The sequence below is a fragment of the Diospyros lotus genome, chromosome 8 (genome assembly GCF_014633365.1).
Source record: "Diospyros lotus cultivar Yz01 chromosome 8, ASM1463336v1, whole genome shotgun sequence".
In the NCBI taxonomy this organism is placed as follows: Eukaryota; Viridiplantae; Streptophyta; class Magnoliopsida; order Ericales; family Ebenaceae; genus Diospyros; species Diospyros lotus.
The window spans coordinates 32520067-32547629 of record NC_068345.1 but is presented as its reverse complement, the minus strand read 5'-3'; the positions used below and the strand labels follow the sequence as shown (position 1 = coordinate 32547629).

Here is a 27563-nt window from a genome sequence, read left to right as displayed (position 1 = left end):
TCCTTCCTCTTTCGACCTCACTCTCACTCACCCTCGCTGCCTCTCACTCTACCTCCTATCTCTTGCTCGTCCACTCGCGCTGGCCCCGACGCCCTTGCTCTCTGCCTCTCTTGCTCTCGCTTGCCCTCTTACCGTCGCTGCCTTTTCTCTTACTCTCGCTCTTGTCATCCCTCGCTGCCTCTCTTGCTCTTCCTCGCTCGCCCTCTGTCTCTTGGCCAGTCGGCCTCGCCCTTGCTCAGCCTCTCGCCCTCTCCTGGACCCCCACACTTGCTCGGTGGCTCGACCAGTTAGCCCTCCCCAACCTAAATTCCTGGATTTGCCCTTGGTGGGTTCAACTTTCGGTGGTCGTACATACAACTTACTAAATATACACTTGAAAGCAAAGCGAGTCTCTTAGGCATTAGTGTAAGAAAATCTTTCATTCATCCGGTCCTGAATTACTTTGATAGTGGCAACTCTGGCTGTAATGGCAGCCCTATTTGAAGCCATGACTGCCTTGTTTACTTGTTCATCTACTCGTTGGAGGCGATTGTGTCCATGGTGAAAAATGACGAAAGTGGCTACGACAGTGACTACAACGGAGGTGAGAACAACCACGATGGCAAAGAATGGTAGAGGAAAAAAAAGAAAGATAGAGAGAGAAAGAAAAGAGAATGTGAGAGTACGAGGAAGAAGAATACAAAGTAGAGTAGCAAATTTGAGGTGGGGTGGGGAAGTAAGGATAGATTTGTAATTTTATCTGAGACTTGTACACCAAGTTGTCTGGCACTAGGTTCGTGTAGCATTTTCCATCCACCATGGCATTTTTCACCAGTCCTATCCACCAGTCGTGTCGCCCGTCCGGAAAATTAACTTGCCATAGTTGTTGAGTCACTGATCCAGAGAAGTGAAGCTTGATCCCCATGGCCCATCATAGCATTCCGCCGGTGGATCCCCGGAGCGGCTTCTGCAAGTCAAACTCCATTTTCTATAGCAAACGCAAGCCCTTGTCTTTACCTCCGAACCAGTCGCTCGACGTTAGCACCTTCATATCATCTCGGGCCCACAACGGCAAGATAGCCTTCGTCGACGCTTCCTCCGGCCGCCACCTCACCTTCTCCGACATATGGTCCGCCGTCGACTCTGTCGCCTCCTGCCTCTCCGACACCAGCATAAGGAAAGGCGACGTCGTTCTCCTCCTGTCCCCGAACTCCATCTTCTTCCCCATTGTTTGCCTCGCCGTGATGTCCCTCGGCGCCGTCATCACCACCACCAATCCGCTCAACACCACCCGCGAAATCGCCAAGCAGATAGCCGATTCGAAGCCCGTACTCGCCTTTACCATTCCCCAACTCGTCCCCAAACTCGCCGACTCGAACCTCCCGATTATACTCATCGGCGAGCATAACAATTCCAGTTCTTCAGCCAAAATTGTGAATACGCTGGAGAATATGATGAGGAAACAGCCGGCTCGGATCCGGGTCAAGGAGCGGGTCAGCCAGGACGACACGGCGACTCTGCTCTACTCGTCCGGCACAACCGGGCCAAGTAAAGGCGTGGCGTCCTCGCATCGGAACCTCATCGCCATGGTTCAGACTGTTTTGAGACAGTTCAATCTAGAAGGTGGCGAGCAAACGCTCATATGCACGGTTCCGATGTTTCACATCTATGGCTTACTAGAGTTCGTCACGGCGCTGCCGGCGTTGGGAGCGACGGTGGTGGTTCTGTCCAAATTCGAGCTTGACGAGATGTTGTCGGCGATCGAAAAGTACAGAGCAAGTTACCTCCCATTGGTGCCGCCGATACTGATAGCGATGGTGAACAAAGCCGATCAGATAAAAAAGAAATACGGTTTGGGGAGTTTAAGGACGGTTATGTCGGGCGGCGCGCCGCTGAGCAAGGAGGTGATAGAGGGGTTCTTGGAGGCGTACCCGGCGGTGGCGATTCTTCAGGGGTACGGCCTAACGGAATCGACGGGGGTGGGGGCGTCGACGGAATCGCTGGAGGAGAGCCGGCGGTACGGCACGGCGGGGATGCTGTCGCCGAGCATGGAGGCGAGGATTGTGGATCCGGAGAACGGAGAGGCCCTGCAGGTCAACCGGACTGGCGAGCTCTGGCTCAGAGGACCCATTATTATGAAAGGTAATCAACAAGAGTCCCGCTATTCGTACAGAAGCAGCTTTACAGAAACTGTACAGAATCAATATATCATGAGATTTTAACGGTATGTAAGATATAAATTGGAATAATTTATCGCGATAAATTGCTGATAAATTGGATTAAATGAAAAGAGGGAGAAGAGAGAGGGAACACTGGCGAAACCCTTCTACCCCTCTTCCCAAACCACCCAAATCAATTGACCACCAGCAAGCTTCCCTCATCCCACTTGCAGATGGCAGAGCTATGGGATTCAGGACGGATGGACCTGAACAAATATGTGCAATATCTTGACAGCAAACTAAAACAATCATACGCTGCAATCAAATGCGTTCCTTATTATGTAAATCTATGAGTATCACACATCCTAATGTGTTGACCCAAAAGCTGTAATCAACCCTGTTATCCTTTGAATTTATCCCTAGGGCAATCATCTCTTTTCTCTGAGTCCATCCCCTTGCCCTAAATATTCCAAGTCCCAGACCCGGAAGACACCCTACTTTGAGTGGCTGGAATAGTGATTTGTGATTATGTATTTGGCCGGGTCTTGGTATGAACTTGAAGTATGTCATGAGAGCGCGACACAGAGAGATGGTGGTGGATGGGGCCGCTGCCGTCTGCGAGAGGGAGAGGGAGAGTGAAAGAGAGACAAAGGCCGACAGTGTTCATTGGGTCATTAATTTGAGGGTCAAATTGGTCATTTTCCTTATTCTGTAAAGCTTCTGTAAAACTTGTTCTGTACAAACAGCATTTCTCAATCAACAATCGACACCCTGATCTCAGCCTTTGCATTCACCTCGTACTCTTGACTCTCATGTGTGTTTGGTCATATAAAAAACTAGGGAATGCCCGCGCCTAAAGGCACGGTGTAAATAATATAAGAGTAAATAATATTAAGATTAAATATTAAATTAAAATTAAAATTATTTTATATTTATTAAGATTAAATATTAATTATTTTATACTTATTAACGTTATACTTATTTCACACACACACATGGTTACAGCCATGGCAACTATCGCCTGTTGTAGACTGCCTGCCATGACCGCGGCCATCAATGGAGAGAATCTTGATTCGGGGTCGAAAAACCTTGAGTTCCCGATCGCGAGTGTTCGAGAACCCTTATATTCTCCAACCCACATGGGTCAGGAACTTTTGATCGGGGAACACTTTTTTTATATTATTTGAATTAAAAAAGATTTTATTATAATAAAATAAAAAATACAAATAAATGAATTCTTTTTTAGTAACCAATTTCTATTTTTAAATAATTCTTTTTTTGAATTAAACTTTGATAGTAAATCAAAAATATTTGTTTTTCAAAGAAAGAAGTTTTTATTTCTTTTGGAATTAAATAAAAAATATATAAAACTTACACTATTGGTTTTTTTTTATTTAAAAATTTTCAAATGTTGTAGTCCATAATTTTTTTTAAAAAAAATTAAAACTTACACTGCTGATATTTTTTTATTTAAAAAATTTCAAATGTTGTAGAATACATAATTGATATTTTAAATTAAATATTAATTTTAAACAAATTAAATTTTTAAAAAATTGAAAAGTCCCCGATCGCTGATGGTCCCCGACCATCCCAAAATATTCTCACACTCAATAAGTCTTAATGATAAATTTTGTTTATTTTCTTTTAAATAATTAACTAACTACTATAAATATTAGGTATTAAACTTAATACCTACGGCTGCTTTCTTTTTCAATAAGTAATTTATATATTTCAAAAATGATTAATTTAATACCTACTGCTGCTTTCTTTTTCAATAAATTAATTTATACCTACTGCTACTTTCTTTTGGAAAGTCTTGCTACAATCACTATATTCCAATACAAAGTTAATTTATTGAAAAATAATTCATTCATTTAAATTCGTCCACTCCCCGAGATTATGAGTTCATTTATTGAGAAATAATTTATTTGAGATGTGTCCATACAACATCTCTTAATCATACACATAAAGGCATGTGCCTAAAGGCACGTTGTTTTATTATATATCCCAAATGAGAAACGATAACATACATTTAAATACATACACATAAATACATACATTCAATTTACACCGTGCCTATATGTAACAATGATTAATATACAAAATTTACACAATGCCTATAGTGCTCGTCCATAGAGCTCTTTCACTCAATTTACTCTATCTAGTTCATATAACATGTCAAACACACAGCCTCAATACAGACTACAATTGTTATTGCCAAAGCATATTCCTACAAAAGCATTATTAGAGCTTAGTGCAATTGTTTATCTCATTAAGAATGACAAAATAAATCTAACTACGTTATTCCATGCTCTCAGAAATAATTCTATTGCCACAACTATGACTTTTCCTGATGAAATAACAACTTCTATTTCGTCTCACTTAGCCAATAAATTTTGACATGGATCATCCTATTTGGGTTCATCATAATGGGTATTAATATTGACAATCTTGCTTCATTTTTGTTGCCTAGAAAAACTAATTCACACACTTGTTCTGCAATAAGAGCAAAGAATATAATATTTAACTTATTTTCTTGAGATTTTAGTACTAACAATTACTAATGGCAATCTGGTAGTCGCTAAGATGAAGCTTGTCTAGACCCTCCATGTGGTAAAAGTGAATGCTTGATGGAAATGTTGCATCTTCTGACTCATGCAAATTTTCACAATTTGGGTGAGGTCTCTCAATTTACAAAACCAATGTTCTGATTACAATCTAGAGAGCTGTTCAACGTAGATTTCTTTTTCCTATAGCACTACTTTCACATTTATACATTTTGTGCTCCTTGCATATATATAACAAAAATGCTCATTTATATTATTCCAAACGATTAAGATCTAACATATATATAACAGAAATGTGCATATATATAATAAAAATGCTCATTATATGAAGAGAAATTCTCATTATATTATTCCAAATTTTGTTTATAACAGAAACGAACACCATATGTGCTGGCGTAAATACATACATACACAGAAAAAACAAAGAACAACAAACATTAGATTGCTTCTGTACAAAAATTTTACCATTATATGAAAAGAAGAATGAAGTTGTTAAAAGGTAAGAGGACTAAGAAGAAGGTTATTGTGAAGACAGAAGAAGCTATGTTGGTTTTTGATTACCTTGGAGCCGATCTGTTGGATGAGCTCCTAAGTTCATCATCAGGGACTGTTAGTTCATCATCTGATCAGAGTACTAATAATAAAGCTTGTACATATATCAATATTCCCACTGATTACAATTTCATCTCTTGCTCAATCAAACACTTAATTTTACTCTGAAATCCCATGTCAACTTCAAATAATTCCTTTTGAACAACAGTAATTTCCTAATATTCTCTCATTGCTTACTGTTTCCTAAGAACTAAACAGTAATACTTATGCTGATTTGATTAATAGTTTAGTCTAAAAATCTACAAAATTTCCCAATATTCTCTCATAGCTTAATATCTTCAATTGAGATAGGCTGTTTGATGCTTTTCATTACTTCATCTGAAGGAGAATGGAGGAAATGCCATTTCTAATCAAAATTTCCCAATATTTTTTTGTAGTTTTAATCTTTAACGTTGCCATTATGGAGGAAACCCCATTCATATGGCATCTTCATTGCTGATACAAATTGGGTATATATCGTAACCTCAAAACAAATTCTTGCCGAGAACAAAAAAAGAATCCTAATAGATTTGAGATGTATTGTTTCTGATGGTAATTAAGAAGTAAGCTTGATAAGGGGATATATTGGGCATATATTGTTTCTGAAGTATTGTTTCTAATGGTAATTAAGAAGTAAACTTAAAACAAAAGTATCTGCGTTGTACATTTAATATACAACAAATCTTAAACGCTGTATGTACATTTATAGCAAACATACATTTAATTCTAGCGTAAGATTTAATTCTAGCAAACATACAAAAATGAGCAGCGAATACCAGGCGTACATACAACAAAAAATATATACAGCGTACATACAACAAAGACACAAAATTAGCAGCAAACACCATCGTTTCTGGTAAACACACACCAAAGAATATAAGCGTACATTTACAGCAAATCTTAAATGCTGTATGTATGTAAATCTTAATAAACATTAAGATTTAATTTTAGCAAACATACAAAAATGAGCAGCGAACACCAGGCGTACATACAACAAAAAATATATACAGTGTACATACAAGAAACACACAAAATGAGCAGCGAAATACATATACCAGAGAGTGGCATTAGCAGAGGCGACGGGGACGGCGAGGCGAGCTGCGTTGTGGCCGGGTGGGGGCGACGACGGGTGTGAGCGGCTGCAGAGGCAAGGGCGGTGGAAGGGGCGACGTGGGCAACAGGTGAGAGCGATGGTGGTCCGAGCGGATGCTGGGGCGGGGGAGATAGAGAAAGAGAAAGAAGGAGAGAGGGAGGGATAGAGGCAGAGTGGCCAGAGAGAGAGAGAGAGAGAGAGAGAGAGAGAGAGATGGGGGGAAGAGGCAGGACAGAAGAAGCAAAGTGTGTGCGTGTGAAGATGAGATGGTTTTGGGGGGGAAACATAAATAAGATCAGAGTGTGTGCGAGTGATCTCAGCCATTGATGGAAAATCAAATTCCATCTCAACCATCAAAAAATGTCTCCCTCACATTTGTCTATATAAATTTCAAAAACCATCATCCCTTATTATATAGATATATAAAAAAAATATTATATTTAAGAAATTAAATTTTATTTTTTATGTTTGGCATGTTATATTTTTTATGAAATTATATAATTATTAAAACATATTTTTATCTATTTTTCATGAAAAAATTCATCTAAAGAGATGATTTTTATTTTTCATGTAAGTTAAAAAATATTTTTATTTTCAATTAAATGTTATCAAACATATCTTTAGAATAAAATATTTTATGTATATGTTTCTATCTTTTCTGTTTCTTGCTTTTTTTTCTTCTATATTTTTAAAATAATAATATTTCACGTTTCTTTATAATCCTAAAAAGTACTCTTAATAGTATAAAATGTTTAAAATATTCTTATAATAATTTTAAAAAAATTAAATTATTAAAATCCAATGAAAGAATATTTTTGACAGACTATAATTGAGGACTATAAATAAAACCAACCAAATAAAATTGTTTCTTTTAAATTGCAATGTTGTCAAATGTGGGGTTCACTTAATATCTAGCTGTTACCAATCACCACTTGCCAAAATGTCCTCTGGTTTGATCGGATTTTGGGGCTAATCGATTAAACCAAGTTAGAATTTAGGTTGGAGTTAGACTTTCAGGTTTAAAAACTCTAAAATAAATAGGAATCAATCCATTCACAAACATCAGATGTTTGCTGCTACTGTAACTGAAGCACATATCATCAGCAAACTGCTATTGAACGTGATTGTATAGATTTTGTCCAATTTGAATTGAACTGAGTTGGCTTGATTTGTGATTCATTTAGTTCTGGGACAACATTTACAGAGCGGTTCTTGATTGATTCAACTAACTGGATCCATGGACACCCTACTGAGTTGACTTGTAGTATATAAACGATGTTTGATGTGGGGAAATAGCAGGTTATTTCAGCAATGCCGAAGCAACAGCCTCGACTTTAAATTCGGATGGATGGTTGAGAACAGGAGACTTGTGCTACATCGATGAGGATGGCTTCATCTTTATAGTTGACAGGTTGAAAGAGCTGATCAAATACAAAGGATATCAGGTAGAGAATAGAGATGGTGGAATTTCTTTTCTCATGCAGCTTAATGTAAATGAAGATAAAACCATAAATTAGAAAATGACTGCAGAACAAAAACTCATGTAGCCAGCCGGTGATTAAAGGGTGGGTTGGTATGTTTTTGATGTATGTGGCAGGTTCCCCCGGCAGAACTGGAAGCTCTGCTGCTTGCTCACCCCGGCATTGCTGATGCTGCTGTGATACCGTAAGCTTTTCCTTCTCCGAATCCAACATTAAAAAATTTCACGATCCTAAACAAATGAAGCTCGATCGGCTTAATTTGGTTTATTGCCTTAAATTCTCTGCCAGGTTTCCCGACAAGGAGGTCGGGCAGTTTCCGATGGCTTATGTGGTAAGGAAAACTGGGAGCGACTTGTCAGAGAGCGCTGTCATGGAATTTGTCGCCAAACAGGTGAGATCACAACATATACCTAATTACCTTTAAGTGTTTTCAATGAAATTATGTTGCTGCTGTTGTGTTTATTAGCTAGCTAGTAAGGATTTTAACCAACAATTCTGCCAACAGGTTGCTCCTTATAAGAGAGTCAGGCGAGTGGCTTTTGTGGATTCCATTCCAAAGAATCCTTCGGGCAAGATACTGAGGAAGGACCTGATAAAACTGGCAACATCCAGGCTGTAGCAAATGTCGAAATTCTCTGTTTTCGTTTGATGAAGCTTCAGTTTGGGTGGATGGCCAGATCTCTTAAGAGTCTTGAGTACGGTGGTGTATTGATATGATTTTTGAGTTCTTGTTTTATTGGAATGAAATATTATGTAATTGAATACAGGCAATCTTGCAGCTTCTTGTGATTTTAGTTTTCTGGGTACACTTGCTAGCTAGTCGTTCTAATTTTGCTGAATAATGTGGTCCTATGCAAGACCTAATTTACGCCCTAAACCTTTCAACCAAATTTAAACAGAATAAACAGTGTTTTTTTTTAAAAAATAATTAAATAAAGATTATCTATTAGTAACAAGGGTATTTTAGATTTGATTCGTTGCCATCATAAATAGAGTGATTTTTTTAAGTAGAATGGTAATGTAATACAATAGGATTCAATTTATGTCCAATCCACAAGAGGTAGACACCATCTCGTTCCATCTTCATAGTTGACAAACGACTTTCTGGATGGCACCTTAAGCCCAAGTCGCAATATGAGTGGCACACAAGCCTTGGCCCAATGTACGTAGCCAAACCAGTTTGCATGTCCACGCATTTCTATCTACCAACATATATTGCATGTGTATCATCTCCAAGCATAACAACTCATGCAAACTAGTCCATGCTCATATTATGTACATGTAAAATGAGTAAGTGAGCTTACAATGAGATATGTTGTAACGCTAAGTCAAGCATCGTGACCTTTTCAAGCCCCCATGGCATTTTCATAAACTTTTCAAGCCCCTATGACACTGTCACAACCTTGTCAAGCACCCTTGACACTATCACAAACCCGTCAAGCACCCTCAACATTGACAGATACTCCATAGCACACCAAATCCTCGTGCACACTAGGTTGAGGAAAACACATACAACAATTCCCACCTAAGGCTTTATGTGGGCAGTAATCAGATGGGGTAAAAGACCAACCCGCCATACAACCATTCATACCACCCTATCCTTCATATCTCCACTTCCCTTCACCCAAGTACTTATGAAATACATGTTTGCCTATATTAGATAGGTTTATCAACTTCACATGTTTCATAACTGGATAGAACTACTTCCTCATGATTGCCTTAATTACAATCCACTCCTCTCTCCTTTCTAATTATTTGGCTTTCACAACATTTATAACGCAAAAATTATAAACACCAACATACGTGCAACAACAAAATTTTATGTTTACGAGGCACCGCGTTTGCAATGTCCCAAACCAATTTTATGTTATCACATGTTTGTGATAAGGGTAAACTTGTAAATATATTTAACAGAGTTTATATTTTTATTTACAAGCTTAATCTTATCACAAACATGTGGTAACATATGACTCTTTTGGGGCACATTGACATGGTGTATTAGAGGTACAAAATACTTTCTCACACACGTGCACCTACACACGTAAAGTAGGTAAAAATGTACCCATTTATCCCTTACAATGATCCTATCAACCTCCCATACTTGGGTAAATTTCCACTATTTAGACCATTGTAATTAATTACCCTTTTTAATTTTAATGCCATATCATGACTAATTTTCCTTAATGAAGAACTAAATTGGGGTATTTAACACAAGTTGTTACATGTCTTACTTTTCTCGATTTATTTATATAATTTGGAGCTCATTCCATGTTTAGTACACTTTGTATATGCATAAAACTTCCATTTTTCTCGTCAATGCATTTAAATGTAAAATATTTTAAAACAAGTCATTAGTTAACAACACTTGGCTCATGTTGGCACTCACCTTAACCTCAATTTGTAACAGTCACCATCCTTATCCCCCTAAGCAACCCATTCTGAAATCTTCTAACTTTATAATGATTCTGAATCTATTTTACTAACCTTAAAATAGTTTAATTGAGTTGAGGAATGCAATGAAAATGTCCACGACATGAAATCCTGTATACAGCAAATTAAAACAAGACAGGTCCTGGACATCATTATACAACAACATGTGAGCATCTAACCAAAATATAGACACTAAAGTAATGCCTTAAAAATGGGTTTTCATGTTGCACTAGGATTCTGTCCACATAAATTCCATTCTCTTCCCCCTATGTTAAGTTTAGAAAGAAGATTTGTGAAAAGCAAAGGAAAGGAAAACAACATATAGTAACTGCATTCCCCAATGACAATTCTACAAAAAAAAATAAATAAATAAAGATCCACTAATCAGTTGCCTGCATACAATAACTGCATTTCTCAAAAACAATTTTACAATCATATTCTGACAAGTGACAAGACTTTAGCAGCATTCTGAATTAATATGTTTTTCTAAGAACACATTGTGAGGAATGAATCAACTCGGGCTGTTATATTCAAAAGTCTGATCCCATCAAATTTTGAAGATTGAATCACCCAAAAGGTGACACACAAGTACATTTCAAAAATTTACCCTATACCAACTAACAGTTGAACTGTTCACAAACATTGTTGCCAACGACACAAAAACTGAATATGAACTGAAATAGTCCCGTAATTATCAAAATCTTTCCAAGCTGGACCACCTTAGGATGCGAATAAGCAGCTCATTTGAACTCAGCCACAACGAAGAAACAGAAGACTATGTCCCTAATCAACTAGCAAACAAAGAACCCGTAACCATAAATAAAATCAACTCCGCCTAAAGAGGGTGATCCTTGATCAATTGCACAATCAACAAGTCCAAACCCAAGGAAGTAACTGTCTATACAATAGCGAAGCATTCAAAATTGGCCCCCACTTGTGCTGAGGAGCCCTAGCACAGAAAAACTTACAGATCTGAGGCTATAGCAAGCATTCATCATTCGAAACAGACACACGAGCCGGCATGAATCAATAATAGAAATCACGCAAGCACACATATATACAGGGAGAGGGTTGGGCTGGTAGTTACCACATAACAGCACACAAGCCCTTTCCAGTGACGACAAGCCAGCGCTTTGGATGATGCAGAGTCACGCCCTTGTAGGTCGTGCTGTGTCCATGTCCTCCCCCGCCCGCGCGAGCGCGAAATCCTTTGAAAAATTTGCCAAAATAGACTTTTGGTACTAAACTTTTAAAAATAAGACACTTTAAAAATCTTTACAAAACCAAATTTTTGAATATGCATCGGACAAAAATACCCTAATTCTTTCCTGTCTTCTTATTGGGATTCTTGTTATAGGGTCTTTTCTACTTCTTCCCTGCACATTCGCACTCACCATCAATTTTTCTCACGAGTCATTATTTCTTTCCATCCAAGTGTTACTACTTCTTCATCAATCATCTTTTTCAAAGCCATTGTTGTTTCCATACCAGGTCTGCATTCATTTTCTTATTTTTTAAAAACTATGCCAAAAAGAATGTTGATACCTTGAGTGATTTTATAGTAGTTTATTCTATGTGTTGTTTTTTTTTTTAATGAAAACGTAGTAAGCTTATAAATGAACTTGGCTCTAGTTCTTCATTCAAAAGCTTGATTAAGTGAAGAGTATGCGTTTAACTGGTTTGAACAAATATCGGTTGATATATCTGATAAGTCATGATATATTTCAATCGACATAGGTTAAAATACCTGCCCCCGTGAAAAATATTTTGATATCGATTTCTATATCGGTCTCAACCGATATATCAATAACAAGTTATTAGTTGATATCTTATTTAAACCGATATCCATTAACCGACATATCCTTACACAACCGATATATTTTTATACTTACAGAACTGATATGTTTTAATTTAATTTAGAAATTGATTCAATTTACATTATAGGAATGACATGTTCTAAACTTATCTTTACAGTATTAGATGCACAGTATTTTGCAGCCGATATTGCCAAAAGAGCCAAAGAAGTTGCCAGACATGGATAAGTTATTACAGTAGCAAAAGAGATGAAAGACGAGAAAGGTAGGAAAGTTATTGTCATAGAGAAAGATGGAGAAGTTGTTGTGTCGCAAGAGATTCAATAGCAGTAGAGAGTCCTCCATCAGATGTGCAAAACAAAAAGAAAACCACCTTGCATTGCTGGAGTTGGACTGGGATTGTTATCGTTTAGATTTTGAAATCTCTGTATAAATTCCAACATAAACAAAAACCTAATATTTCCATAATAATATCACTTCTATTTCATCAGTTTACATACTTCGTTTGCCTTAATTGATATTCTGTTTATAAATTGCAATGTAAACATAAATTTAAAATTAGGCAAATAATACCAGTTCAGTTGTATCAGTTATCAACCGATATGTTTTATCAGATATCATTTGCATATGTTATTATCGGTTACCATACTTCGTTTATATAATCGATATCTTTTACAAGCTATCCTTAATCTTAAATTGATGACTATGTTCATAGAATAGGGCATACAGGCCATGCTGGCAAAACGGGTCTAGCCACAACATTTTTCAATAAGAAGAACATGACCCTCGCAACATTTGGCAACAGTGCATTGACAATGTACTTGGACTGGGATTGTTACGAACATTATGAATGCAAAGCGAAAAAAGATTTGGGTAGCAATTAACATTGGTTTACATACTTCGTTTATATAACTGATGAGCTTGACCGATATCCTTCTCATTAGTTATCATTACTTTACAAAATTCGGTTATATAACCCAAGAAGAGAAAGAAATAGCGGAAAATAATAATGTAATTATTTTATTCATATTTACATTCTTGTAATAAACATTCATTCATTTTATCTTTGTTATTGCCAAAATACAACAATTAAAATTTGTGATGTGGGGTCTACTCGACCTCGATGTCGGGAGAAGTTAGGTTGTCGTAAAAGATGTCGCCTCAAGGGAGATTGCTGCTAGAATATTGCTCGTCGCAAGGATTCGCCAATAGCTCTTGGCACAAGGTTTTGCCACTAGTTCTTATCACTAGCTCTTGCCACTAACTCCACAAGCTCTTGCCACTAGCTCCTGCCACAAGCTCTCCCCACTTGGTCTTACCACTAACTCTTACCACAAGCTCTCGTCACTAGCTCTTGCCACAAGCTCTCGCCATAAGATTTTTCTTTAGCCGTTAGGTCTCGCCGCAAGCTTTTGTCTTTGTCGCTAGGTTCACCGCAAGCTTTTTACCTTCACCACAAGGTCTCGCCGCAAGCTTTAGCCTTCACCGCTAGGTCTCGCCACAAGCTTTAGCCTTCATCGTTAAGTCTTGCCACAAGCTTTTGCCTTCGCCACGAGATCTCACCGCAAGCTTTTGCATTCACCGCGAGGTATCGTCGCAAGGTTTTGACCCTGTCGATACTTAGAAAATGGGTTAGAAGGCTCGCGGGAATCTTTCCCCGCGAAGACCCTCTGATGCCAAAGTCAGTCCCGGATCCCAATGACTATTCACAAAAATAGTAAAAGTGTATTCAAAGTGTTTAGATTTTACCGAACTTGGAAGTCCTCATTAATGTCCTGTAGCTGGGTATTTATAGAGCACGATTCCCAAGGATGGCGGGTGCTAACACGTGTCGATTACTAAATGGGTCGAATTTAACAAAAATATGGGGAAAATAGTTACGAAGTCGCCACGAGACCGCTCGCGGCAAGCTTTCGCGAGGCTGGTCCTCGCGGTTAACTTGGTTGCGAGGGCTCATGGCAGGCTGCCGCGAGGCGGGCCCCTAGCGGCCAGCACCTGTTGACTGTGAGACTTTGTCCTGCCGCGAGCTTGGCCTTTTGCGGCCAGCCTTTTTTCGTCAAAAAGGATTTTTTATTTTTTATTTAAAAAACCCCTCACTTTCTCCTACCAATTTTCCATGGCACAACAATCTTACAATAAGTATTTATATTCATGTAATTACAATGGAACATTCATTCATTTGTAGTATCAATTGTAATTTTTGGGGAATAAATATTGGTGAAAACATATCAATTATATAAACGAGGTATGTCAATCGATGATAACATATGCAAAGGACATTGGTTAAAATGTATTGATTGATGACTGATGTATTATGGCAATGCCCCGATAGTTTTTGTTTACATTGTATTTCATAAACAAATATCGATTACGCAAACGAAATATGTAATTTGAAAGATATTGGTCAAAACCTACCTATTAGTTTATAACCGATGTCATAGAATCGATATGGGAAAGAGAAGTTTTTGTTTATATTACAATTAGTACACATATATCAGTTATATAAACAAAGTATGTAAACAAATGAAAACTTAATCAAAATGACATCGGTAAAAACCTATCAACCAACCGATGTGATAGAACCGATATTATTATGGAAACATTAAGTTTTTGTTTATATTTCAATTTATACACAGATCTCAACATCTAGACTTAAATTTGTGGAACCAAAGTTCACTATTACCCAAAGCTTTTCCATTATTAGCCGTCATAATGTTCGTAACAATCTCAGTCCAAGGCCAACAATATAAACCACTTTCCTCCGCCATCATTGTCACACAGTGATTGTTAATAAATGCAAAGGACATTGGTTAAAATGTAGTGATTGCTTTGCTTTGTGTGAGAATGAAGGCAAAGAAAAGTGATCTATATTGTAAGCCTTGGACTGGGATTGTTACAAACATTGTGAAGGTGGTTTGCCTTTTGTTTTGCACTTTTGTTGGAGGACCCTCATCTGCTACTGCTTTCTGAATCCACTTTTTCTTTCTAAATCTCTTGTGACGCAACAACTTCTCAATTTTTCCCATTTTCGATCTCTTCTCCTACAAGCATTTATCCTCTTAAGGGAATAATCATTGTCAATTTTGTAAATATGCTGAAGATATAGAGAGGAATAATGGCCAAGTGAGAGCAAGAGAGATTTAAACCGTATATATATATATATATATATATTTATATAGTCAGAGTAATGGGTTCCCAACAGCTAGTACAATATAAATCAACTAGTGGCTTCCCAAAAAAACATACCAAAGGTCAGGCAATCAAACAAACGATCTTAAGTAATATCGGTTGTGTTTTATCGATTATTAACTGATATATTTGACCGCTGTCATTTACATCTTTTATCATCGATTTTTTATGCATCAATTATAAACAGAAGATTAATATTTGCATAATAACATTGGTTCTATTTCATCGATTATGAATCAATATGTTTTACCGATGTTCTTTCAATCAATTTGCATCGATTTACATACATCATTTATATAATCGATGTCTCAACAACCGGTACGATATAAATTAGCTAATGGCTTCCCAAGAAAGCATACCAAATGTCAGGCAAGCAAACAGATGGTCTTAAGTAATATCGATTGTGTTTCATCGATTATTAACCGATATGTTTGACCGCTATCCTTTGCATCTTTTATCATCAGTTTCTGATACATCGACTATAAACAGAAGATTAATATTTGCATAACAATATCGGTTCTGCTTCATCGGTTGTGAACCAATATGTTTTTATCGATGTTCTTTCAATCAGTTTGCATTGGTTTACATACATTATTTATATAACCGATGTGTCATAACCGATGTGGATTGCCAGAAAATTTATATTCAAACTACAATTCCTATTCCATTTATACTACAATAATTTAATTGTTAATTACAATAACGTAAATAAAAAAATGGATTTAATACAATAAGTTGTGTCATCCTTATTTGAATTATGAAGGAAGTTGTCAATTTCTCTTCACCCTTTGTGTCATTCTTATTCGAATTTTGATGTGGTTGCTGCCAATTCATCATCACCCTTTGTATCATCCTGCAGTTGCAAAGTGAAACAAATATCAAAAGTGAGATTCATTCAAAGATAAATAAAACTGAGATAATGTGAATAACCACTCTTACATGTTTCTTATCTTTCTTTTTTTTTCTTCCATAGAAATGGGATTTTAGCAAGTTGGGCAATTGTGACCAACTTGACCACAACGATCACATTTGACTCTCCTATTCTCTTCCCTGGATGAAGGAATTTGGAAAACCTTGCGTCTTCCACATTTGCGTCTAGTAGCTGGTGGTACCAATTGAGTAGAAGCAATTTCATCTGGCACGGTCCAATTAGCTTAACTACCCACCAGCATTATAGAATTTGCGTAAACACACAGGAGAGCTTCGGTTTGGTAGTATAAGGAGCACAAGTTGTATGGGTCAATGTTGTGTAAACACGTGGTAGCCAAGGCATGTCCACATGGCAATTGGTTAAACTCAAACATTTGACATGTGCAAGTTCTCGCACTCAAGTCAACTATGCCACGGAAGTTCCCATCTTTAACATTAAATCTATAAATATCAATGGGTTCTGGATGCCAATATTGGGATAATGTCAATTTTTTCGCTATTTGTCCTTCATCCCAAACTGTGATATATCCAACTATCTGACTAGTATCACCCCGTCTCTCATAAAACCAATGTTGAAGCATATTCCTGATGTACTCCATCAGACATTGAATCGACAATTTTTGTGCATCCGCCAGGGCTACATTCAAGCATTTTGCAATGTTTGTCGTCATGATATCAAACTACTTGCCAACCAAAAATGCATGTGCCCAACGACTAAAACCGACCTCTCTAAGATAGGCACCGACGGATGGAGCATATCGCTCTGGTTTAATAAAATATTCATTAAATTTTGATTCCCTATAAGCCTTCGCTGCCTTGTAGAATAGGGCATGCACATTTTCGTACTTGAATTTAGCCTTAACGTTTTGCCCAATGTGATATATACATGCAATGTGTGTGGCATTAGGGAACACTGTCATTACCGCTTTTTGCATGCTCTTATGCCGATCAGACGCAAATACCAAATCGAATATATTATCTCCATTGCAGAGCGCAATTTTGTGAAGAACCATTCTCATGATGCATCATTCCTCGAATCTCCAATTCCCCACGCTATAGGATATACGTTGTTGTTACCATCTTTGTAAGTGACATCAAACAAACTACCAAGATATTTACCATTTAGAAAACAAGTGTCGATAGCAATAATGGGCCGTATTTGGGAACGAAATCTGAGTAGGCATGCACCGATGGCCATGAAAAGGTATTTGAATCTGTCGTTACCTTCAGTCTTGATTTTCGCAATCATCCCGGGGGTTTTTAACTTTAACATGTACAAATAATATGTAAGCAACCTGAATGATTCCTTCGCACCCCCCCCCCACCCCAGGATCATGTCCAAAACCTTTTCCCACGACTACCATGCCTTCTCATAACTAATGTTGACCCCAAAGTCTTTGCAAAAATCGTCGATAATGTTCTCAAGCTTATAAATACGCTTCACATCCTCTTATTTAGGTTTGACATAAGAGCCAATTACTCTGCTCTTTACTTGAGAGTGATCACGATGCATTATTGAAGATGAACATGCATGAATATTGACATATTTCCTTATTGTCTAACCAAAAGAAATGTCAAAAGTTGTTGCCCTTAAGCATCATTTACACTGCTCTTGCTTGCATCTCAAGTACAAAACATTCTTTTTTGACTTTACAACTTTGCATTCATAATTCTTCTTCAAATCCAACAAACTCATCCTTTGATGTAATTTAAATTTTGACGTGAAAACTTGGTTCAACTCAACTTCTGACACATCTGACGACGATCCCTAGCTAACCCTTGATAATTTAGAAGATAGGAGCAAACTAGGATGCTCAACACGATCGGGTTCTTTAAACCCGTGTTGATCACTTTCAACCCATTGTCCGACATCATCCCAATTAATATCTTTTGCACCATGCCCACCATCATCACAATTAACAACTTCAAGCCCATTTCCATCCACGACATCATGACAATCATCGTCTTTCGACCATATTGGACTATCGCTACCCAAGTGTACCACCGAAGTATTACTCAATCACTTATTCTCTGCAACCTCTTTGTTATTTCTAACACCAAGATTATGTTGTGTGTTCAATTTTATTTTATCCACAAAATCAACACACAATGAGCTTCTGGAATCTACACGAGAGCATTTGACTAGAAAACACTCAATGTTTATATCATCATGAATCTTCGTTGGAAGTGCAAACAGATCTAACTTCTTAAACTTGTACTTCAGCTCAACCAACTTCTCAACTAGACTAACATTGAACGGCGTATATATGGAACTTACCAATTGTTCGAAAGCGCAATCTAACTCCACGCATATTACTCGACCACCTTTATCAGTCACATAATTATATTTGTTGGCATCAACATCATATTCCCACTGACCTCCAAACATCACAGGTACAAAGATAGGTGTCATTCCTATAATATAAATTGAATTAAAACATATTGGTTGTTTAATGTTATACCAATTTTCCACATATCAGTGTGTAAGAATATATCAGTTCACATAAGATCTAAACCGATAACAAGATATCGATATTGATGTGTAAGAATATATTAGTTAACACATATCGATTCACATAAGATCTCAACTGATAACATGCTATCGATATATCATTTCAAAATAGGTGTCGGTACATACATATCCGTTCGACATTGATATATCAACCGATATAAACATGAGAAATATATAAGTCTAACCTACCAGTTGATATATACTATCGGTTTCAATATATCAACCGATATAACGAATTGCATACTTTTCACTGAATCGAACTTTTTTATGAAGAAGCAAAGCTAGTTTCATTTACAAACCCATTACTTTTTCATTCAAAAAATCGCAAAAAAAAAGGTTAAACTACTCTAAAATCAGTCAAGCTTCCAACATACATTGATCATCTGTTTTCTAACGATAAGAAAATGAAAAAATACTTGGTATGGAGAAAAGCTATAGGATTTGTAGAGTGAATAACAATAATGGCTTTAATGATGACGATTGATGTTGAAGCAGCAACACTTAGGTGGAGAGAAAGAAAGAAATATGTGCCAAAGAGTCAGATGTGCGGGAAAGAATAAGATATGACCTTATACCTAATACAAATGGGGGCATTTTTGTCTAGTAAAAGTTCAAAAATCCTAGTTTTGCAGAAGTTTTCAAAGTGTCCTATTTTTGCAAAGTTTAGTACTGAAAGTTCTATTTTTGCAAATTTCTAAAATCATTTGCTAGTTTACCAGACTCGAATCAATCAAAGAAGAAGCGACCGATGTGTGTGTTTTTAAAGGATGTAGACGAATAGTGAGTGGGGTAGTTGGACTTGGAGTCGTGTCAAATCTGGAAAGGCACGACCCCGGTTGGTTCCTAGGTTTAGGATCTTGATTCTCCGATTCGTTGATGCATCATTCTTTTTGTCTTTTTTCCTTTTTTTTTTCTTTCCCCTTCTTTAAAATATAATTTTAATTAATGAATACAGCTTCACCTCAACCCCCTCCCCCCAAAGTTTTTAAAATTAATCATAAACCCTAAATTGGCAATTCTGATTTGGATAATTTTCATTTTATTATATTATCTTTCCATAAACAAAAGAAATCTTCTACCTAATTCTCTCTTATATTGAAGTTTTCTTTAGTTTAGGATTTTATAATTTTAATTATGTTAAAATCTTGTCTAAAAAATTTAGATATTATGATTTTTTGAGTTTATCAAACTGTATTTTAGTTTTAATTAAGATTTTTAATTGATTATGTGGTTGAAGATGGAACCATGTCACTCCTTCTATTAAGAGGTTGCTTTGGGTTGCCCCCATATAGATGGTTTAGAAGCCATCCCCCATTGACTCCCTTTCTCCTTTTTTTAATATATGTAATTTAATATAATTTATAAGAAAGAAAATTTTCAAAAAAATAAAAATAAAACATAAATCTCTCATATTAATTGGCTTCTTTTTAGAAAAAAGTTAGATGTCCTATAAATTAAGGGATAATTTCCCACTTGAGATAGTTGAAACAAGTGTAAGGGATAAGAAAAAATAGAGAAAAAAAAGAAGAAGAAAACTAGTAAAATGAAAAAAAAAAATCACCAAGGTGATCAATAAGAGATTGGGAAACCATGATTAGCAAGCAAGTAAGGTGGATATTTCTATTAAAAAATGATACTTGTACATAATGGATGACTAAAAGATGCCAAAATAATAAAAATGCCCTCACCTGCAATGCTTCCCCTTCCCTTCCCATGGCCACCTCTTCTTTCCTTTTTTTTTTTTTCTCCCCCTTTCCCATGGGTGCCTCAAGCAACCGTCAATCATCATCGCCTTGCGCCAACTGCCGCACCACCATCACCCCCGCCGTCGTTGACTACTGTTGCATCCTCTCGTCTCGTGCCGACCACCGCATCGCCATCGCCCCTGCTACCATGTTGCTAGTTCTCTTTTTTGTCAAGTTCGCAAACATATCTCCATAGATGAAGTCCGATTTTAGGCTTCATGGATGAAGCCTGATTTGCAAATTTTGTTTGATCTACAGTTGAGAAACATCAAAAAATGTCAGCGACGGTGGCGGGTAGAGGTAACGGCAAGTGCCATTGGCAGGTGAGGGCGAAAGTAGTGTGAATTGGGGTGCCGGCAGGTAAAGGCGAAAACAGTGTGAATTGGGGTGCCGGTAGGGGCAATGGTGGTGCGAGCGGCAGTGCAAGTGGGGGCGATGACAATGCGAGAGCTGTGGTGTGGGTGGAGGCGATGGCGATGTGGGGGCAACAACGATAATAGGTTTCTCAAGATTGGAGGGTTATGTGGAAGTAATTTGGGAAAGGGCTATTTTCATTATTTTATCATATGTGTGTTAGGTTATGTGTAAATATCTAAGTACATGTAGCATTATCCATTCCTGTTAGGGCACACAACACTAGTAGGAATATTCAAACATTTTTGAGTTAGACAAGTGGTCCCAAGGGAAAAGAAGTCCTTGAAACATAGGTTTTAGAAGTTTTGTTATTTTTGAGTTATGTAATGTTTTGTAGATGATATATACGTTTTTATGTGAAATATGTATATATTTTATTTTAATAATATCAAGTGTATCAAATAAGTCAAGCTCATTGTACACACTAAATTTATATTTAAGACATGCTATTTTATTTTGATGGAGACCAACAATTTTTACATTCATGCATTGGATTATAGTGACATAAAAATTTATTCTAAGGATTTTCAAAGATTTTTGGTCAGAATGCCCAAAAAATCTTTTTTTCTTTTAAACTCAATATTTTAGAATAAATTAAAAATTTAAACTCCTTAACACAAGTTATGAATTAAATTATACTCAATCCATGAAAATCATAGTACATACAAAAACCTCACCTTAATAAACTAAATTAAATACGAGAGTTTAGGTAAAAAGTGAGACCAATAAGGTAAACACGAGAGTTTAGGAGATTAATCTCTGGTGAATTTAAAAAAATAAAAAATAAATATAGAAGTTCAAGCAAATTAAGGTTTTGAAAGCAAAATGTATATATCGTAAGGAATAGTAAAAGGCTTTTGCAACAAATGTTTTTTTAAAAAAAAAATCAAATTACGATATGAAATGCATTCTAAAAAAAGGTGTTTCAAATATTATTTTTAATAAGAAAGATAATAATTTTGAACATGAAAAAAAAAAAGATATTTAAAAGGTAGGATAAGTGTAGAGATTTACCCAAATTTACAAAGTTTTATATGAGTTTTAATATATTGTTTCCATTTTTATAAAAACTATAGTATAAAATACATTGAAGTTGAATGTAAATAAAATGTACAAACTTCATGTCTAAATAATATTTTTATTCTTTTTCTTCTCTCTTATATATTTTATATTCTTGAAAGACCACTCTTGTTGCTTTCATCTCTCTTGTAATTTTTTTTTAATAATAATATTCAATTTGATTAGATTTGGTGTTTATTATCAATACCTTTCTTTTATCGTATTAATATTATAATCGATTATAAGATTAATTAAATAGACAGAGTAGACAAAATATCTAAGCTGTTATTTCCTTACTTTCATCAATTAAGTATGATAACTATTAAAACAAATGTAAGATAGTTTAAGTATTTTATCCAATAAAACTTAACAAATTGACTAAAAAAATGTTGTTTTGTTATAAAATAGTGATAGGAATTGCAAATTTGAGAGTGAATGAGAGCAAAATGAGATAAATTTAATTATAGAACAATCTCAAAGTATATAGTAATTAATAAAGAGTAATGTTAAAAGTCATAATTAATGACGATATTGTATCTTTTCATTAAATGAGATGTTAAACAAAAAAATATAATGATATATAATCTCCTTAATTTTTGCTAAGAAAAAGGTACTACATAATTAATCTCTTAACATTATTCATTAGCAAATTAGTTGACTTGAATCAAATTCAGTATTGAACTGGAGTGCTGCGTTGCAAGTGGAATAGTTTTTCTTTTTCATACAAAATAATCATTAATGTGAATTATAACTGTATGTAATTATACAAAAAAATATTTATTTTTTATATTAACTTTTTTATGTAACCCAAGTGTCGAAGTTCCGCCGGCTTAATCCCGAAGATAATTTTATTTAGAACCATGTTACATGTACCGAAAATATGTACAAATTCGATAATCGAATTAGACTTTATCCAATGATGAAGTCTGATTGGATTTCATCTGATGACAAAGTCTGAACTTCATTACCCAAGCTTCATCCAGAAACGGTAATGACAAGGCGACAAGATAGTGCAGTGACAGTTGGTGCGAGGCACTATGGCGAGGCAACGACAAGGTGTAGCGGTGATCGCGTGAGGCACTGTAAGGCGATGATAGAATGCATCGAAGGTCGATGAGACGCGTCAAAAGGCGACATGAAGACGGCGAGGCGCATCGCGAGGTGACGTGAAGGCAACGAGACGCGTTGCGAGGTGACGCAATGTGGTGATAAGGTGAGACGAGGCAAAACTTGCTGGAGACAACCATCACTAAGGGGAGAGAAGACAGTCAATGGCAGGGGCGATGAATCTGTAAATTGCGTGAGGACATTTTTATGATTCGACACATTCGGTAATCCTCTTAAAAATTTACTTAAATAACATTTTTATTTATTTATTTAGATGAACGCCTCGTTGGTCATGTTAAATGGCTACGCATGATGCCGGCGAGCCGCCGACCCATTTTTTGCTACTGAAATCACGTGTCAAAATGCACTTCTTCGACGTAATCCACGTGCGAATCGGCGGTCCATTTTTTTGGTATTTCTCTGTCATTTAGGTCTATTCGGTTCGGCGAACCACACCGCTTGATCGTGCATCCAAGCGGATGATGAACTCTTTGCCCCACGATCACTGACTAGATAAATCATAGGACAGCTGGGAGCGAGAGAGCACATTCCTTTCCGTGCATCTGAACTACAGTACAAGGCCTTCAGGTCAATACTCAATATCAAAGTCAAATTCAAACTTGGCCCCCGGCAACCGCATACACTCAATAAAAGCCGCCCGTCCGAAAAATTAACTCGCCATAGCTGTTAAGAGTCACTGATCCAGAGAAGCGAAGCTCGATCCCCATGGCCCATCATAGCACCCCGCCGGTGGATCCCCGGAGCGGCTTCTGCAAGTCAAACTCCATTTTCTACAGCAAACGCAAGCCCTTGCCTTTACCTCCGAACCAGTCGCTCGACGTCAGCACCTTCATATCATCTCGGGCCCACAACGGCAAGATAGCCTTCGTCGACGCTTCCTCCGGCCGCCACCTCACCTTCTCCGACGTATGGTCCGCCGTCGACTCTGTCGCCTCCTGCCTCTCCGACACCGGCATAAGGAAAGGCGACGTCATTCTCCTCCTGTCCCCGAACTCCATCTTCTTCCCCATCGTCTGCCTCGCCGTGATGTCCCTCGGCGCCGTCATCACCACCACCAATCCGCTCAACACCGCCCGCGAAATCGCCAAGCAGATCGCCGATTCGAAGCCCGTACTCGCCTTTACCATTCCCCAACTCGTCCCCAAACTCGCCGACTCGAACCTCCCGATTATACTCATCGGCGAGCATAACAATTCCGGTTCTTCAGCCAAAATTGTGAATACGCTGGAGAATATGATGAGGAAACAGCCGGGTCGGATCCGGATCAAGGAGCGGGTCAGCCAGGACGACACGGCGACTCTGCTCTACTCGTCCGGCACAACCGGGCCAAGTAAAGGCGTGGCGTCCTCGCATCGGAACCTCATCGCCATGGTTCAGACTGTTTTGAGCCGGTTCAATCTAGAAGATGGCGAGCAAACGTTCATATGCACGGTTCCGATGTTTCACATCTATGGCTTAGTAGCGTTCGCCACGGGGCTGCTGGCGTCGGGAGCGACGGTGGTGGTTCTGTCCAAATTCGAGCTTGACGAGATGTTGTCGACGATCGAAAAGTACAGAGCGAGTTACCTCCCATTGGTGCCGCCGATACTGATAGCGATGGTGAACAAAGCCGATCATATAAAAAAGAAACACGATTTGGGGAGTTTAAGGTCGGTTTTGTCGGGCGGCGCGCCGCTGAGCAAGGAGGTGATAGAGGGGTTCTCGGAGGCGTTCCCGGCGGTGGCGATTCTTCAGGGGTACGGCCTAACGGAATCGACGGGGGTGGGGGCGTCGACGGACTCGCTGGAGGAGAGCCGGCGGTACGGCACGGCGGGGATGCTGTCGCCGAGCATGGAGGCGAAGATTGTGGATCCGGAGAACGGAGAGGCCCTGCAGGTCAACCGGACCGGCGAGCTCTGGCTCAGAGGACCCACCATTATGAAAGGTAATCAACAATCGACACCCATGACCTCAGCCTTTCCATTCATCTTCCTGTCCTCTGACTCTTTAGAATAAAATATTTTATGCATATGTTTCTATCTTCTCTGTATCTATAATGCTTTTTTCTTCTATATTTTTAAAATAATAACATTTTGCCTTAGTTTTTAATCCTAAAAAGTACTCTTAATAGTATAAAACGTTCAAAATATTCTTATAATAATTGTATAAAAAAATTTAAATTATTAAAATCCAATGAAAGGATATTTTTGACAGACTATAAATAAAACCAACCAAATAAAATTGTTTCTTTTAAATTGCAATGTTGTCAAATGTGGGGTTCACTTAATATCTAGCTGTTACCACCCACCACTTGCCAAAATATCCTCTGGTTTGATCGGATTTTGGGGCTAATCGATTAAACCAAGTTAGAATTTAGGTCAAACTTTCAGGTTTAAAAACTCTAAATAAAGTAGGAATCAATCTATTCACAAACATCAGATGTTTGCTGCTACTGTAACTGAAGCACATATCATCAGTAAACTGCCATTGAACGTGATTGTATAGATTTTGTCCAATTTGAATTCAACTGAGTTGGCTTGATTTGTGATTCACTTAGTTCTGGGACAACATTTACAGAGCGGTTCTTGATTGATTCAACTAACTGGATCCATATATAGACACCCTACTGAGTTGACTTGTAGTATATAAACGATATTTGATGTGGGGAAATTGCAGGTTATTTCAGCAATGCCGAAGCAACAGCCTCGACTTTAAATTCGGATGGATGGTTGAGAACAGGAGACTTGTGCTACATCGATGAGGATGGCTTCATCTTTATAGTTGACAGGTTGAAAGAGCTGATCAAATACAAAGGATATCAGGTAGAGAATAGAGATGGTGGAATTTCTTTTCTCATGCAGCTTAAATGTAAATGAAGATAAAACCATAAATAAATTAGAAAATGACTACAGAACTAAAACTCATGTAGCCAGCCGATGATTAAAGGGTGGGTTGGTATGTTTTTGATTGATGTATGTATGTGGCAGGTTCCCCCGGCAGAACTAGAGGCTCTGCTGCTTACTCACCCCGGCATTGCTGATGCTGCTGTGATACCGTAAGCTTTTCCTTCTCCGAATCCGACATTAAAAAATTTCACGATCCTAAATAAATGAAGCTCGATCGCTTACTTCGGTTTATTGCCTTAAATTCTCTGCCAGGTTTCCCGACAAGGAGGTCGGGCAGTTTCCGATGGCTTATGTGGTAAGGAAAACTGGGAGCGACTTGTCAGAGAGCGCTGTCATGGAATTTGTCGCCAAACAGGTGAGATCACAACATATACCTAACTACCTTCCAAGTGTTTTCAATGAAATTATGCTGCTGCTGTTGTGTTTATGAGCTAGCTAGTAAGGATTTTAACCAACAATTCTGCTAACAGGTTGCTCCTTATAAGAGAGTCCGGCGAGTGGCGTTTGTGGGTTCCATTCCAAAGAATCCTTCGGGCAAGATACTGAGGAAGGACCTGATAAAACTGGCAACATCCAGGCTGTAGGAAATGTCGAAATTCTCTGTTTTCGTTTGATGAAGCTTCAGTTTGGGTGGATGGCCAGATCTCTTAAGAGTCTTTAGTACTGTGGTGTATTGATATTATTTTTGAGTTCTTGTTTTATTGGAATGAAATATTATGTAATGTAATGCAGGCAATCTTGCAGCTTCTTGTGATTTTAGTTTTCTGGGTACACTTGCTAGCTAGTGGTTCTAATTTTGCTGAATAACGTGGTCTCATGCAAGACCTAATTTATCTCCTAAACCTTTCAACCAAATTTAAACACCTATAGACGTATCAAAATAGATAGTGTTGTTTTAAAAGACGATTAAATAGAGATTATCAATTAGAAACAAGGGTGTTTTAGATTTGATTTGTTGTCATCATAAAATAAAGTAATTTCAGTTTTTCTTATGAGAATTGTTGCATGTCTTGATAAAGACTTGCATCAATTACCTTTTATCTTTTATCTTTTTATCTTTTATTGTATAATAGTTATGTACATTGGCCATAGGAATCCATATAGAGCATATAATATTTGCTTTTCCAATAGAAATCCCATATAGTTAGTTCTGTATGCACTCAATATTTGCTTTTCCTAACCCCAATCTTAGATTTCTAAGAAGGATTTCCTTCACCAAGGATTTGTTAAGGGCCCTTTTGTTGGGCCTTTGCGGTGATAAGGGAATTGGGTCGGACCAATTATTTCGACGAGAAAAATTGAAAATTGGATGATGAATCAATTTAATTACAAGTAAAATTTGGGTTAAACGAAGGATAGAGTGATTCCTTTGGTTTTGATGATAAAATTTGGGATCAATCACCATAATTATGCCACGATATAAGAACATGCAAGAATGGGTGAAGCTTGTTCTTCCAATATACCCCCTTGAATACTCAAGTTAATATTATAAATGAGAATGTATTGAATACTTAAAAGATGTTTTCTTTACTTGTAGGGTTTCATGTCTTTGTAGAGGCAAGGGAGAGATAACCAAAATTATCATCT

General features: G+C 37.4%; 1 protein-coding gene across 4 annotated transcripts; it reads left to right on the top strand.

Moving 5' to 3' along the window:
- The first annotated feature begins 745 nt into the window (after nucleotides 1–745).
- On the top strand, nucleotides 746–26707 carry LOC127807996 (probable CoA ligase CCL5). 4 transcript variants are annotated; one of them, XM_052346286.1, is made up of 6 exons: nucleotides 811–2072; nucleotides 24967–25015; nucleotides 25747–25892; nucleotides 26058–26125; nucleotides 26229–26331; nucleotides 26447–26707. In XM_052346286.1, the coding sequence occupies exons 1-6, from the start codon at nucleotides 903–905 to the stop codon at nucleotides 26558–26560; spliced, it is 1650 nt and encodes a 549-aa protein (XP_052202246.1). In that variant the 5' UTR covers nucleotides 811–902; the 3' UTR covers nucleotides 26561–26707. The 4 variants fall into 4 exon arrangements, with proteins under 4 accessions (XP_052202248.1, XP_052202245.1, XP_052202247.1 ...); XM_052346288.1 differs by lacking the exons at nucleotides 24967–25015; nucleotides 25747–25892; nucleotides 26058–26125; nucleotides 26229–26331 and adding exons at nucleotides 7686–7834; nucleotides 7987–8054; nucleotides 8159–8288 and having other exon boundaries at nucleotides 746–2121; nucleotides 26359–26505; XM_052346285.1 differs by lacking the exons at nucleotides 24967–25015; nucleotides 25747–25892; nucleotides 26058–26125; nucleotides 26229–26331; nucleotides 26447–26707 and adding exons at nucleotides 7686–7834; nucleotides 7987–8054; nucleotides 8159–8261; nucleotides 8376–8678 and having other exon boundaries at nucleotides 767–2121.
- The last annotated feature ends 856 nt before the right edge of the window (nucleotides 26708–27563 follow it).